Source organism: Ursus arctos, unplaced genomic scaffold (genome assembly GCF_023065955.2).
Source record: "Ursus arctos isolate Adak ecotype North America unplaced genomic scaffold, UrsArc2.0 scaffold_2, whole genome shotgun sequence".
In the NCBI taxonomy this organism is placed as follows: domain Eukaryota; kingdom Metazoa; phylum Chordata; class Mammalia; order Carnivora; family Ursidae; genus Ursus; species Ursus arctos.
Window position 1 is genome coordinate 67,867,337 of NW_026622874.1, and position 12,795 is coordinate 67,880,131.

A 12,795-nucleotide genomic window follows, 5' to 3' on the forward strand; every position below is an offset into this window, starting at 1 on the left:
CAGTGTTCATCGGTGCCCATGACAGAGAACTACTGCTCAGTGGTAGAAGGGGAAGGAACTGGTGGAGTCCAGGTCACACGGACGAGCCTCCGAACCCTAACGCCAGGTGAGGGAAGCCAGATACAGAGGAGCACATACCGTGTGATTTTGTTTGTTTGAAGTTTTAGAAAAGACAACACCCATTTATAGTGACGATAAAACCGGATCAGCGATTCTCTGGAGCTGGGTTTGGGAGGAGATGGACTCCAGGGGCCTTGCGGGGGGACAGAAGCTTCCTACATTTTGGGTGTCGTGGTAGTTATACTGGCGTATACACTTGTCAAGATTTTATCAAACATCACTGTGATCACAGATGCATTTTACTGTGTGGACGTCGTACCTCCAGAAAGCGGACAACAGGAAGCCTCGAAGAGCGCGCAGGGGACCCTTGACACTGTAGGGGTCCACGACCTAACCAGACAGAGCCATGAACAGACACGACAGCGGGAAACAGACCTCTCTCTGCACAACGTGTCTAAGGTCGGTCAGACAACTGAGGAAGTATTGGGAGTGACCACTTACTGGGTTTGGGGTCTGGGGCTTCTGCTGGGGTGATGAAGAAGTTCTGGGGCCAGATGGTGGGGATGACGCACAGCGCTGTGCAGGCCCAGAATGTCACGGCGGTATATACTTTAAAATGGCTCAAATGGCAAACCTTATGGCACAATAAAAATACCTGCCAGCCTCGTACAGCAATGAATTGATGTGGAAAACATCACAGACAGGTACCTAAGTGGCTCAGTCGTTAAGCGTCTGCCTTCGGCTCAGGGCGTGATCCCGGCGTTCTGGGATGGAGCCCCACATCAGGCTCCTCCGCTGGGAGCCTGCTTCTTCCTCGCCCACTCCCCCTGCTTGTGTTCCCTCTCTCGCTGGCTGTCTCTCTCTCTCTCTCTCTCTGTCAAATGAATAAATAAAATCTTAAAAAAAAAAAAAAAGGAAAACATCACCAAACACCTCCTTTGCTGGAGAGCCCAGGAGCGATGGGGACCAGGGTCAGAGAGCGGGAGCGCAGAGAAGATACTCCGTGCCCAAAGGCACGCCAGGCTGGGGGCACAGACCTCCGGCTCTGAGGTTTGGAGCTCCAAGGAGCTGGACCCCACTGTGGATCCCCATCAGACTCACGTGGGGCAAAAGGGAAAGGTGCCCTCTCTCCACAGAGAACAGGGCACGGCACAGACCGAAGCAACTAGCCCGTGGTTCTCAACCTTGGCCTACTGCAGTTTGGGGCCAAAGAGTTATTTTTTGCGTGTGTGTATGTGTGTATATGCGGGCTGTCCTGTGCATTTTAGGATACGTACCGATGTCTCTGGCCTCCAGCCCCTTAAGGTCTGTGACACCTACCCAGTTGAGACAACCCACAATGTCTCCTCACACGGCCAGAGGTCCCCTGGGGACACCATCAACCCCAGGTGGGAACCACTGCTCTAAGCCAAGGGGGTTGGTCCTAGCCTTGGGAATATCTGTGGCCTCTCCATAAAACTGAGTCCCCCATGATGGAGAGTCTCCCCAGGGTCAGGGGCCTGTCCTGCCCCCTCCCTGCCTGGCCTGTAGGAGCTGGCCCGTCTATAAAGAAAAACTTCTTACCAAGTCACCCTCTGTCACCAGAGAAATGCCTGTGATCAGCTGGTTCTCTTGGACGGGTCCCTGCAGCCTCCTGATGGACACGAGGCCCTGGAAACGGCGAGCCCCTCACTGAAGACCCTGATCTGCCAGTAGGGACCAGCTGGCTGTGGGTTTCTGGCCTCCTCACCAGGAGCACAGGTTTGGGTTTCTGTTCGGGCCTGGGCGCATGTTCGTCTGCCAGGATCCCTGCTCCGCCATGTGTAAGGTCCCACCCATTACTTCCCCTCCTGGGGTCCCAGCTGGCTCATCTGTAAAGCCGGGCAAACCCGGCTTACTCTCAGTAGCGGCAGACGAGATGGTGGCCCAGCACGCGGCTTCCTGATCCGTCCAGGGTGACAGTAAAGAAACCTCGGGCCACCTGGTCCCCAGGGCAGCCCCCGGACTCGTCCAGACCCGCTCCTGGCCCTCCCTCCCTCCTTCCAGGAAGCTGCCTGGGGAGGGGGAAGGAAGGAATCTGAAAGGGCAGCCAAACCCACAAAGGGGTTTCCAGCCTGGGGCTCAGCCCGTGGAACCACAAGCCCTTTGTCTGCCTCCTCCCGGTGCCCTTTCCCCGACAGCGGCTTGCCCGGGGCCTTAGCTGGCAGCTCTGAAGGCCCGGCCCTCTGTCCCCACCCCTGGCATCGCAGCAGCCCTACGGTGATTCTCTCCCAGGCCTGGAGCTGAAGCTGCCAGCCCCAAGAAAGTCCCGTGGGAAAATGGTCAGGCGTCTCATACTGAAGACAGATTGTCCTTTTAGCAATCCAGGGGCAAGAAATGAGGCACCAGAGCTGTCCCTTGGGTACCAGGGAGCGGCTGGCAAGGGGGGTGGGGAGCCCCCAGCCGACCACAGTGGCTTTTCCACAACGCGGGAGGAGAACAGATACATTCATCAGAAGGTGTCCTCACGTGTGTTCTCCAAATACCCTTTACTACTGACAGTCACATGACACATCCTGAAACACCCATAATTTTGAAGTTGGAATGAGTGTGAATTTCAAGGTATCTGGGACAACTGTCAATGTCAAGGTCACAGGCACTGCTGATGAGCTGCGTGAGGTCACACTCACGCATGAAGGAAACACAAAATTTCCAGTAGAAAATAACTAAAATAAACAGGTGACATCCCCCCCTCCAGCCAAGTTCATGGATTCTCTGGAATTTGCCCACGGACCGCAGGTTAGAACCACAGAATGGGTCCCAACCAGCCTTTAAAGGATAAGAAACAAAACAGAGAAAAATGTCAGCGTGTGTCTGGGGTTGCCAGCCCAAGCGAACCTCAGCCGTTCTGCTTGCTGCTGTGTGACCCAGGCCAAGCTGCTGGGCTCTCTGGGCCTCAGTTTGCTCGTTTTCCAGAGAGGAGCCACTGCAGGCCTGTGCCCCGGGGTTGTTGAGGAGCAGCCGGACCCGGCACCCCACACTGGCCGCCAGCATTTGGCTGTGTCTGTGCTCATGCTCGGTGGTCCCGAGTGCATCTGCCTGCGGTCACCGCCCCTACTGTTTGGAAGCCACGTTGCTGCAGGTCTCTGGGACTCAGAATCGGGGCTCAGGATGGGGCATACAGAGAACGGCAAGGTCTGGGGTCTGCGTTCATTCCCCAGGCTGCTGTCACAGATCACACCTCTAGAAGCCCTGCCTTCGCCCGTGCTGGTCGTGCTGGTCGCTGCTCCTGGAGTGCCCTCCTCCCCTTGCCTCTACCGGCCGGGTCCCCCTCGGCCTCCAGGCCCAGATGCTGCCTCCGTGGGAAGGCGTCCCTGCAGCACACCCCCTCCCCCTGCCTCTGCACCATCACACAATGCTCTGCGTGTGTCCCCATCAACACCTGCTTCTGCCTCCACCTGCGCCCCCTACAGGGCACCCTTCAGCGGAACACCTGGCCTCCTCTTCTAACCCTGAGTGGCCAGGGGAGTCCAGGTCCTGGCAGATGTGTGCTGGGCGAGCGGGTAAGTTAATGGCTGGCTTCCCTGAGGCCCGTCACACACTCAGAGAAAACCAGGACTGAGCCTGGGCCGTCAGAGGCCAGCTGGACAGGCTTGGGGTAGGGCCGGGGTGGGGGGCAACCTTGGAGCCCAGACTCCTCAAGGATGGAAGATCTGTGAGGCCCAGGGCCTGCACAGGCAGGGTTCCCACGGCCTGGGGCATCGGACCGCTCCTTCCTCACCCTGCGCCTCCCCCCCAGAGGCCTGGTCCCCCCACCCGCTGGGAAAGCTTAGGTCACATCCCGGGACGCAAGGACCACACCCGGAGGCACTGTTCTTGCAGAAGCTTTATTTGTTGGCGGATTCCAGTGTGAGGTCCAGACTCCGCTGTTCTGAGCCCCTCGGCTCATGCAGAGCCCTCCCTGTGCCTACTGGCTAGTTGGCCGTACGGTGGTCCAGTCCTCCTCCGGAGGATAGTCCCACTCAAAGCAGAGGCCCGAAAGGCCTAAAGGCTTATGCTGGCCACAGATTCCCGTGAGCACCTTCCCCTGCTCACTGGGGAAGACGGTGAAGGTGTTGCCATCTTCCTTCCCAAACGTAGCATAGTGCCCTTGATCTGTGAATATGACCAGGTATCGGATAAACATCCTGTAGGAGCCGTAGATTAAATCGATGTGTTCTCCCGGCTGCAGGAGGAATTCCTGGGTAGTCCCACCTGGGGTGCCGAACACTGCACTCCAGGAGACGCCACACCTCACCTGGATACTGGGGGATGGCAAGCGTCGAAGGCCCAGAGTCAGGCCGAATCACCACTCCCCGGGCGCTCCATCCCCTCGCAAGGACAGCAGTCCTGTGCCTACAGGTAGACATCCCCACACACGGACTTGGGCTCACGACACAGAGCTGCTGCTCTCAGACCCCTGCGCTGATGCTTTCGGGCTCTGCGAGCCAGCCCCTCTGGGCCTCAGTTTCCTTATCTGAAAAGTGGGAGTGGTTTGGGGGGGCAGTCAGCGAGATCATTCGTAAGGGGACCCTCGGGCAATGCCAGCTGCTGTTACTGTGCACAGTGGGGAACTGTCCCCAGGCCCAGCTTGGGCTTTCTGAGCCCCAGTTACTGAGTAGACCAGAAGCCTTAGAAGCAGGCAACCCCCACAGTTACCTGGGGGAGTTCCACTAGCTGTGCCCATCGGGGCCTCCCCATTCCCCTCACACGCCTCCTCCACCTGGCCCTGCCCACACTCTGTCCCCCGTGGCGCCCACTGCTCTCCCCAGGACCCTGGGAGTGCAGAGCACAGATCCGCCCAGGCCTTGAGCAGCATTAGGGAAGGGCCTGGCTCTCTGCCTCTACACGCTTCTGGCAACTCGTGTTCTGCCAGTGGCCCTTTCTGACCTCACTGCCTTTCCTCTGACCCTCACTGGACAGACCGTCCCCTGGGTTCCCCACTGGGCATCTCGGACCAAGAGGTTGTTTGGGGTGGAAGGGAGAAAGGAGGGAGAAACCTCATCTACCCCTCTTTTTAGATCAGCCCAGGAAGCCAGGCCGGACTTGCAGACAGAACGGCAGGGGCTGTTGTGCAGGGGAGGAGGTGCCCCAGGACAGGAACAAACGGGGAGGCGGTGGCTGGTGGCTCCAGAACTTCCAGGGTCATTGGGAGCCCAGCGCAGGTACAAGGGGATGAGGTGCACAGCCTCCTCCCCCAGTTCCCGAGGCCGTGGCGATAGGGCTCCAGGGGCCCTGCTCCTACTCACCTCTTCACCAGGCCCAGGAGACCCACGGCCACCCGGACTCCGGTGATTTCACAGTCGCTGGAGGTGCTGAAATGTTTGCCTCCTCCTTCCCCGTACATCTCTGCATGGATGAGGGGACCAGGTGGGAAAGGGAAGCACCACGCAGGCTGGGATGGAGCGTGTCCCTGCCCAGAACTGGACGCCGCCCTCCAGGCAGCCCCTGTGGCCCTGGGACTGGAGTCCATCTATGGCAAGAGGTGAGCGTGGCCCCCCGGGGGGACGGGCTGGGGCAGGGGTGAGGGTGGCCCCCCGGGGGGATGGGCCAGGAGGGCAGGGGTGAGTGCGCCCCCGGGGTGGGGGACGAGGTGGGGGCAGGCCCAGCCAGACTTACGTGCTGCCCGGCAGGTGGCGCTCCACAGCAGGGCGAGAGTCAGCCACCGCAGCATGGCCTCTGGATGGTGAGTCCCAAGGCTCCTGGAGGGAAGAGGGCAGGCCCTGCTCTGAGAGGGGCCCCATCCGACCTGGCCAGGCGCCACCATGGGAGAGGAGCGCTGCCATACCTGCCCGGAGAGTCCTGTCGCCTGGTCCTGGCCGCGCAGTCTTGTGCCTGGACGCTGTCCGCCGGCCCTTTATACCCATGCCGTCCCCGTGGGCCCCCATCCAGAAGGAAGGAGTGAGGGCCACCAGGGGAACAGGAAGGAATGGCAGTGGGAGCTCTTCCTGGGGAAATCCCAGAGCCATCCCGGGGGAGGCTCCCGGACTCGCCGTGTTTTTCGTCTTGGCCTCGTGGCCAGGACAAACAAAACATGACAGTGACAAGCGTTTCTCTGCCACCGCTGGGTCTCTCCTCAGCACCTGGACTAGAAGGGCACTTCAGAAGTGGGGGGTTGCTGAGAGCCTCCCCTAGCTTGGCCAGACAGGTCTCCACCCCATGGGGGGAGGTGCGGGCCACATGCCCACAGGAGCTCCTGCCTCGTGCAGAACTGGGCCCAGGACCTCAGCAGGCCTGTGTGGAGCTCTGTGTCTCGTGGGCTTCCAGGAGCTCAGGCTGAGCTCCCCGCAGACCCTCAGAGACAGCTGGACTGTGTGCCTGGCTCCAGGTGGAGGAGAGACCCCAGGGGCTGTCCCCCCATGGTGTGTCACTTCGAAGACAGTGAGGATCTTTGCTTTGTGCCCAGAGCAGATGTCACTGGGACGGGCCGGCCTCAACGGGCCTTGGGATGACCCAGGCCCAGAGGATGGGGAGAGAGCCATTCTCTAGGCTAGTGCCTCTGGGGGTTCCTGGGGTCAGGCCTAGGGGTCAGCCTTACTGGGAGGTACTGGGGTACTCCTCGAGGGCTGCAGGTCTGAGGCCCCTGCTGGTGCTGCCGCCGGAGCCAGACGGGGTCCAAATCTTGGCTTCCCTGAGTGTGAGGCATGGTGTCCGGGGAGCCGCCACCACCCAACAGTTGATTGGGTCATCCGTTGTCTGCAGGGCGTGATAGAGCCTCCTCGTGGGCGTTACAAGAATTCAACCGTCCTTCTCCAAGCGAGGGCCCCAACACCCGGGACTCACGCCTACTGCCAGAGGGGCAGCGTCATTCCAGGCCGTGTCCTGCTAAATTGCAGAAGATCAGAAACAACACACTTGCCCCTGGTGACCGGTCAGCTAAGTGACAGTGTCGGCAGCGCAGGGGAGCACTCCCTGGGCGCGAGGAAGGACTAATGCAGGGCCCAGGAGCCGGGCTGGGCACAGACCAGGTGTTTAGGAAGGTCACAAGAAGAGGGTGCAGAGAATGGCCTCCTGCATGCACAGACCCACTCTGGAAGCGCTGGCCCACCTCCTGGTGTCACTGGAAGGGCAGTGTTGGGGGACTGGGGACGGGGCGGAGGCCCTGTCTCACTGGCACCTCCATTCCCTAGACGCTGAGGTACCTAGGCCAGGGGTTAGCAAACTGGGCCCGCGGCCAAATCCAGCACCCCACCCCCACCCGTTGTAGTGCAGCCCGTGAGCTGAGAACACTTCCTACAGTTTTCAGTGGTTAGAAACAATTCAAAAGAATAGCACTTTGTGACACGTGAAAATCCTGTGACACTCCATTGCCCACGGACAGTGTTCCAGGCACACAGCCAAGCCCATTCACGTGCACGTCGTCTGGGGCTGCTGTCACCGCCCAGAGCTGGGCAATTGTGAGAGACACTTTGTGACCCAGAAAGCCTGCCACGTGTATCCTCTGGTCCTTCACCCACAAAGTCAGCGATCCTGGAGGCTCCCTGGCTTCACTCTGGAGGAGAGGCAGTCTGTCCACAGCATTGACCAGCCAGCCCTCCGTGGGGAGAGCACAGAGCTGCTTTGGACGTGGCTGGTCTCCCTGCAGAGGCCCCTCAGGGCTCAGGCACCCCCCGCTGACTCATGTTGGAAGCTAGGGGCTCCCCACCTGGTCTCCCCGTGCTCCTCCCCCCTCCCAGAGGCCCCAGATCCTTCCGTGGGGCGGAGGCAGCAGAGGCCCAGGACCTTGGCAGGCGCAGCTCTGGAGGAAGGGCCTGGAGGCTGCACAAAGGGGGCTCTGTTCCTGACCCCACTCAGCCGCTGGGCGCTTTTGTGGGTATTGTGCCAACTCAGGGGCCTTCTTCCTAGTGCCAATCTGGCCGGGCTTGGAGCCCAGAAGTTCTGTGTGACCTGGAACTCTGGGGAGCACTACCTGGGGGGGGGCTGGAAGAAGAGCCGGTTGCTGCCTAGATAATGGGGGGGGGTCCGGGACGTGCCCAAAAGCACACACGAGGTGCATTTTCGGGGGACAGGAGTGTGGTTGCACATGCACACACACACTGTCACACGGATGCATCCTCAAGCACGCACGCCTGCCCAGCGATCCCGACACACAGGGCCTTGCACATGACCTGCACGTCCGTACACTCACACACACCTGCAAAGGGGCAGCTTTCAGGAGCCCTGCCCCCTCATCCACCCTGGCCCAGTGCTGGCCCTGGGGAGACTCAACACAGGCCCTTTGTCCCTCAGGATCAGGGCTCCCCAGGAGGGGATTTGCAAGGCCCTAATCCTCTGCATGGGCGTGCCCAGACCTCACTCTGCCGGGGCTGGAACAATGCGGCCTTCTCCCCGCAGAGGTGAGGGGTTGGCTCAAGTCTCCTCGCCCTCTGGATGTGGGGTTTGGGGAGACCCCTCTGTGCTCTGCAGCTGGCGGCACAACGGACAAGAGGGCCTCAGATTCTCACCGATGCCATGCTCTAAGCTAAGTGTTTTTTCCCACTTTTCCCCAGAGAAATGCAACAACTATTTTGGAAAACCGGGACACTCAAGCACACATTTTGTCTAATCTTTTATGCAATTAAAATTCCACGGGGCGCCTGGGTGGCTCAGTCGGTTGAGTGGCTGACTTCGGCTGGGGTCATGATCACAGGGTCCTGGGATCCAGTCCCACCTCGGGCCCCAGGGCGGGCTCTGCACTCGGCAGGGAGTCGGCTTCTCCCTCCCCCTCTGCTCTGCCCTCTGCTCGTGCTCGCTCTCTCAAACAAATAAATCTAATCTTTATTTAGCCCGAAGTCTCTAAAGGAGAACATTTCCTTGCTTCTTCCAGGCTCTGGTGGCTGCCTGCCCACCGGGCACTGCTTGGCTCGTAGCTGCACCCCTGCAGAATCTCCTCCTCTCTCACCTGCACTGCTCCCCATGTCTGTGGCTTCTCTTTTCCTGTCTCTATAAGGACGGCTTGTGTTGCATTTATGGCCCGTTCTATCCAGGAGCGGCTCAAGATCCCTACCTTAATTACATTTGCAAAGTCCCTTATTCCAAATAAGGTCCCATCAGAGGTTCTGAGTGGACATATCCTTTTGGGGGGACCACAATCTAATCCACTACAGGGCATTACCCAGCCAGCTGGAGGCTCGGCTGGGAGCCTCTCCTGAACCCCAGAGCCACAGCGTCCCACCTCCAAGCGGCCAGGACTCCACCCCCATCATCTCAACCCCATCTGCCTCTCTGCTTCGAGAAGCCCGCCACATAGCTGGGGTCCAACACTCTTAGAGAAGGATTCCCTTTGTAAACGTCTCCTTGTTCCCTGGAGTTCGGAGGGCGTCTGGGAGAAGCAGGCACATGTGTCTGGGCCCCCACCCTGACCCACACCCCACCCATCCTTCCTCCTGCCTGTCCTTGAACCTGCCTTTCCAAACAGACTTCTGGAACAATGTTCAAACAAAACTATGGTTACTTCCAGATGAGGGGATTTGGGACATTTTTCTCTTCCTCCCCTGTCCTTTTCTTGTATTGCTTTGTATTTGACCTTTTTTTTTTTTTAAGACTATACCACTTTCACAAACACAAAGTGATTACTCTTTTAAAAACTGAGAAGCAATTTTTTTTTAAGATTTTGTTTATTTATTTGACAGCAAGACAGCACAAGCAGGGGGAGCAGCAGCAGAAGAGGGAGAAGCAGACTCCCCACCGAGCAGGGAGCAGGACATGGGACAAGATCCCAGGACCCCGGGATTATGACCCGAGCCAAAGCCAGATGCTTAACTGACTGAACCACCCAGGCGCCCTGAGAAGCATTTTTTAACCTGTAAGTTTACAAAGGATATAAAAGTGGACACCTTTCAGGGTCAAAACAGGGTGGGAGGTAGGTCCTTCTTCCTTTCCTGGAGTCCTCCTCGTGGGTTAAACTCCTTTGAAAACATGAAGCCCATTGCACCCATAGAACAGTTAGCCGAAGAAATGATTAGGACCAGGTGCCGAGGTTTATAAAGGTTACGTGAAGATGCCATGTTTTGTTTTAAGTAGGCTCCATGCCCAGCGCAGAGCCCAACATGGGGCTCGAATTCACGACCCTGAGATCCAGACCTGAGCTGAGATCAAGAGTGGGACGGTTCACCGACTGAGCCACCCAGGTGCCCCAAAAGTGTCCTTTGTAATGACATTGCCAAGAGCCTAACTGTCCAACATTAAGAAATCGGTTCCGGGGCACCTGGGTAGCGCAGTCGTTAAGCGTCTGCCTTCGGCTCAGGGCGTGATCCCGGCGTTCTGGGATCGAGTCCCACATCGGGCTCCTCCGCTGGGAGCCTGCTTCTTCCTCTCCCACTCCCCTGCTGTGTTCCCTCTCTCGCTGGCTGTCTCTCTGTCACATAAATAAATAAAATCTTAAAAAAAAAAAAAAAAGAAAAGAAATCGGTTCCAAGTTTGGTTCTCGTGATCTTGAACAGTTTCTTACAACAGTATGTTACAAACGAGTCTGGCTCTGCGATGACAGAACCACTTCTCCCATTATCTGAGACAGCTGTCGCAGCACCGACGTCTGAGAGGCCGGCAATGAACAGCCCCGGGCAGGGTGTGTGCAAATTCTTCAAGCGACCTTCCGCTTCTCACATGCGAAGGAGACCAGCCTGCTCCGTGGGCCAACCTGTGGAAATGCGGCTCTGCACCTGGCCATCAGACTCCGTAAGCGAGAGACCTCCTGGGGTGGAGAGAAGGGATCCCACAGACACAGCACGGGGCTAATGGGAACGGGGAGGCGGTGGGGGGCTGGGGTCCTCATGCCATACAAGTAAGTATGGGAAAGTAAACATTGTTTCAGGCCCCTTAGGTCTCCTGCATGTGCTGGTATCTGCTTATTTAGCGAACATCCCATGAGGGACCAAGCACATGGGCCCTCGCCTCCGAGTTAGAGGAGCCCCTGGGCCGCTTGGGCAGGGAGCCCTCAGCTCAGCAGTGCCCCCTAGTGTCAGAGGGGGCACACGGCAGAGAGACAGGTGCTGAAAGACCCGAGATTTTACAAAAGAAAAGTCTACCCCAGGAGATGGAGGATATCAGATCAGGGGCTCCTACGAGAGGGAGGGACCGAGGGAACTGCCAGGGCCCGGCCTGGCCCTGGAGATATGGGGCAGCGTCTTACAGGTCTCTTGTGAAATTCCCCCCAAACGAGGGTTCCAAGGCCAGGTCAATTTGGGGAACGCTGCCCACCGTATATCCACTTAGAGATTTCTGACGCATTTTAGCCTATCCAAGTCACCGAACGGTCCTGCAACCCAGAAACCAATTTAACTTTCCCAAAAGTCTGTGATCATAGAATCCTTTTACAAATCCCATTCCACGGAGTACACATGGGAAACCGCAGCTGAGGGGGACCCGTGGGTGAGCAGGGCTGGGCTTTCCCAGGATTGACTGGAGGAGGAGGAGCCAGACGGGGCGTGTGCTGGGAGCCCTCATCCCCTGCGCCCGGCGCACACAGGGGTCAGCCACTCACCTGACGCCTGCTGCTTCGCACGGCAGACACGCTGGCTAGTTTTGGACCTTGGGCTCGCTGCCCTCACCCCTAACGCTCCTGACTGTCCTTTTTCTCTTCCTTCCCGGAGTAGAAATGGAACTTCCGCGCCTTATTTCTACCATGTCGCCATCTGTCATTTCTTCTTTCTTGCATCCGTCCCTTCGTCCGGCCTTGTCCTAGGGCACCGCTCTGACTGGTTCTTCTGACTTCTTCCAGGTTTCAGGATGCCTGCGATGACGCCGGTCCCACCTGGGCAATCTGGATAATCTCCCCATGTCACACCGCTGGCTCAGCCGCGTCTGCAGTGTCTTTTGCCACATAGAGTGACATACTAGGTCTCCGGAGATTAGGTCGCGGCCATCCCTGGGCTCTGTTCTGTTCCCTACCGCAGGGACCTCCCTCGGGAAGGGCAGGCAGGAGGTCAGCTTCCTAAGCCATCCTGCCTGACAATTACATCGTGTTGCCCTCCCCCTTGGCTGGTTGGTAACAGGTCTAGAATTCAAAAACCAAAACAACTTTTTCTCAGATCTTGGAAGACCCTGCAGCACCACCTTCGAGCTCCTACTCCGGAATCTTGGTAGAATTCTACTGTTGCTAACAGTGGCGGCCCTGGCGTTTGTCCTTGGAAGCAGGAGGCTTGAATTTGCATCTGCAGAGCCTCCTCCGTAAGCCTGAGAAAATGTCAGTTGTCCACACACCCAACCAGCTGGGTTCTTGTTCGTTTGGTTTTTAAATACACTTATTGGTTTTGTTTTCTGATAACAACACGATAGGAAAGGGGTAGCGAAGGAAATCTGGAAAAGGCTAAAAGTGATGGTAATCGCCTAGACAGCCATCACCCAGGGGTGACAAGTGTTGATGCCTGGTGTGTCCCCAGTTGCGCCCAACTTGCCACACGCTACAAGATACACAAAGCTCTGGATTGTGGTTACGTTCAGAACCCGTCAGAAATACCTCAGTTTCTCCATAGTTATTCTTGTTTGTGTAAGGGAAATAATAAATCTTAGTGGCTCCCTAAGTCCCTCTGACTGCTGGGGAGGACATGCATGGTGGGGACCTGGGAGCTCTCTCTGGCGAGGAGGTGGGGGCTGGGTGGGGGGTAGCCAGACCGTGAGTGACCAACGTCCCGTCATGTGCTTTCCCACCAGCCAGTGTCAACACAGAGGGGCCCTCCCTTGTGATCCAGTTCATGGAGACAGTTAAACCTGCAACTTTCATCTTCGAGGACATCTTTACCTTGGAGTCGAGATTTTTTT

At 57.8% G+C, this 12,795-nt stretch overlaps 1 protein-coding gene and 1 long non-coding RNA gene across 2 annotated transcripts; one reads left to right on the forward strand and one right to left on the reverse strand.

Annotated features, from left to right (window-relative positions):
• Positions 1–3,892: 3,892 nt before the first annotated feature.
• On the reverse strand, positions 3,893–5,928 carry ZG16B (zymogen granule protein 16B). Its single transcript, XM_026485540.3, has 4 exons — positions 5,846–5,928; positions 5,677–5,759; positions 5,307–5,406; positions 3,893–4,322 (listed from the first exon to the last, which is right to left on the reverse strand). The coding sequence occupies exons 2-4, from the start codon at positions 5,729–5,731 to the stop codon at positions 3,986–3,988; spliced, it is 492 nt and encodes a 163-aa protein (XP_026341325.3). The 5' UTR covers positions 5,732–5,759; positions 5,846–5,928; the 3' UTR covers positions 3,893–3,985.
• A 3,753-nt stretch (positions 5,929–9,681) lies between these two features.
• LOC123000310 (uncharacterized) lies at positions 9,682–12,547 on the forward strand. The gene is made up of 4 exons (XR_006408242.3): positions 9,682–9,841; positions 10,553–10,713; positions 11,756–11,959; positions 12,066–12,547. It is a non-coding gene; the product is annotated as an uncharacterized LOC123000310 (long non-coding RNA).
• The last annotated feature ends 248 nt before the right edge of the window (positions 12,548–12,795 follow it).